This window comes from Montipora capricornis, chromosome 12, assembly GCF_036669925.1.
Source record: "Montipora capricornis isolate CH-2021 chromosome 12, ASM3666992v2, whole genome shotgun sequence".
NCBI lineage: Eukaryota > Metazoa > Cnidaria > Anthozoa > Scleractinia > Acroporidae > Montipora > Montipora capricornis.
Genome location: NC_090894.1, coordinates 38012438 through 38014937, shown reverse-complemented (window position 1 = coordinate 38014937; position 2500 = coordinate 38012438). Strand labels below are relative to the sequence as shown.

At 42.5% G+C, this 2500-nt stretch overlaps 2 protein-coding genes across 2 annotated transcripts in view; one reads left to right on the top strand and one right to left on the bottom strand.

Moving 5' to 3' along the window:
- The window catches only part of LOC138025788 (uncharacterized), a 1233-nt gene extending 628 nt beyond the window's left edge, over positions 1-605 (bottom strand). The window contains exon 1 of the mRNA XM_068872951.1: positions 1-605. This exon is cut by the window's left edge and continues 628 nt beyond it. Within this exon, the coding sequence (XP_068729052.1) occupies positions 1-605 (605 nt within the window).
- A 645-nt stretch (positions 606-1250) lies between these two features.
- LOC138025787 (uncharacterized) lies at positions 1251-2261 on the top strand. Its single transcript, XM_068872949.1, has one exon. The coding sequence runs from the start codon at positions 1251-1253 to the stop codon at positions 2259-2261; it is 1011 nt and encodes a 336-aa protein (XP_068729050.1).
- The last annotated feature ends 239 nt before the right edge of the window (positions 2262-2500 follow it).

The following is a 2500-nucleotide window of genomic DNA, read 5'->3' as shown; positions in this document are numbered from 1 at the left end:
AGGCGGTAAGCTTGGTTCAGCATTGTATTCAGCAGAGATCTTTTGTACCGCTGATCGACATGGCTCTGGTAATGTAAGAGCAGTCCTGTATCAGTTGGTTTACGATATACGCTTGTTGTCAGGTAGCGACCGCCTTGCTCGATCATCATACCGAGGAATGGAAGCTTGTTGTTTTCAGCAATTTCCATTGTGAACTGTATAGCAGGATGGCATTCGTTCAATGTTGCAAGGAAGGCTGTTGCGGCTTGAATATTCGGCATTGTGGCTAATGTGTCGTCAACGTACCTTTTATAGAAACTTGGTAACTTGTTGTTGCGATCCAGTTGTTCTTCAATGGAGCACAGGAAAACGTTTGCCATAAGGGGTCCCAGGGGCGAGCCCATGGCCACACCATCCACCTGCTCATAAAGTTGGCTGTCGAACTGAAATAGCTGATCTTTGGTTGCTATTCTTAAAAGTTCGGTAAGGCCTGTCTTTGTGAGGGTGAGACCATGCGTTTCATTAAACCAGTTGTTTTTAAACGCTTTCTCAGCGATGATCTCAATAGTCTCGTCGAGTGGCACGTTGGTAGATAAAGCACATACATACACATACAAGAATGTCATTCGGGTTGAGTGGTGTTTCGCTTATCTCTTGAGCGAAGGAGAAGATATCCCAAATAATGTGCTGATTTAATGAAAGGGGCTTAAGCTTCTCTTCAAGCCACTTGGCCAGGGCGAAGTTGTAGGTCCCAGTCGATGATAGTATCGGTGGCATTGATAGTTGCTGTTTGTGAATTTTTGGAAAACCATAAAGGTGAGCAAGACGGGAACCTTTACGACAAACTGTGTCAGCAATCGGCTTTGGCAGGATTTTTCTGACGACGAACTCGAGCTGTTTTTCTTTTTGTAGTAAGGGATGGTAGTGTTTAGGAGGCTGGCCGCGTGTTTTCGGTCTTTCTGTGTTGATAGGGGTGAACTTTGTTGTGTCTTTGATGGAAGCATCATTTAGTAGACGGATGTACTCTGTCTTGTCCATTACTACTACGCCAGATCCCTGTGTCCTATGACGTATGTGCTTTATTTACCAACGTGCCACTCAACGAGACTATTGAGATCATCGCTGAGAAAGCCTTTAAAAACAACTGGTTTAATGAAACGCATGGTCTCAACCTCACAAAGACAGGCCTTACTGAACTTTTGAGAATAGCAACCAAAGATCAGCTATTTCAGTTCGACAGCCAACTTTATGAGCAGGTGGATGGTGTGGCCATGGGCTCGCCCCTGGGACCCCTTATGGCAAACGTTTTCCTGTGCTCCATTGAAGAACAACTAGATCGCAACAACAAGTTACCAAGTTTCTATAAAAGGTACGTCGACAACACATTAGCCATGATGCCGAATATTCAAGCCACAACAGCCTTCCTTGCAACATTGAACGAATGCCATCCTGCTATACAGTTCACAATGGAAATTGCTGAAAACAACAAGCTTCCATTCCTCGGTATGATGATCGAGCAAGGCGGTCGCTACCTGACAACAAGCGTATATCGTAAACCAACTGATACAGGACTGCTCTTACATTACCAGAGCCATGTCGATCAGCGGTACAAAAGATCTCTGCTGAATACAATGCTGAACCGAGCTTACTGCCTGTCATCAACGAAAGAATCCTTTACGAAGGAATGCCAACATCTCAAGTGGATGTTTACCAAGCTTAAGTACCCAGTGAAACTTATCAACTCAGCTATTGCCGGGTACACGAGTTTTACCATCCAAAGCCATCATGAAATTCCAACTAAAGCTGACGCAGCTACACCAAAACCGGTCAGAATAACTTTGCCATTTAAAGACCAAAAATCGGCCGCCACAGCAAGACATCAGCTCAAAGATCTTGGCCGGAAAATCGAAACTGACCTACAACCAGTTTTCACGAGTCGTAAGATCGAGGAAAAGCTCAAGATACAAGAAGAGAAGCCTGCTTTAATTAACCACCAATGCGTTGTTTACATTTTCAAATGTGATTCGTGCGATGCGGATTATATCGGTTATACCACACGCCATCTTCATCAACGCATAGAAGAGCGTAAAGCCTCTGTCATTGGCAAGCATCTGAAAGAAGCCCACGGCGTAGCGTTCAATAGCCTAGAGGAAATGTTTTCTGTTCTCAAGAAATGTTGTGGGAAAATGGACTGCCTAATTCACGAAATGTTATTCATTCCCAAACGAAAACCAAAGCTAAACACGCAGTCTGACTCAATACGTGCAAAAGTATTTATTTAAACATATACTGCACGAACTGACACGTTAAACACCAATAAGAATGAACGCTCATTATTCTAATGAAGTTTATCACATTTTATTTGTATATAATCTCTGAGCTACAATTTTACATCAGTTTTAACATTCTGCTTGATAATGAGGTCATGGAGACTTCGAAACGTCGTAGTTTTTTACCGTTAATTTTTTTTATCAAATGTATTTGTGTATTATTATCATAATTGTTTTTAATGAACTATTTA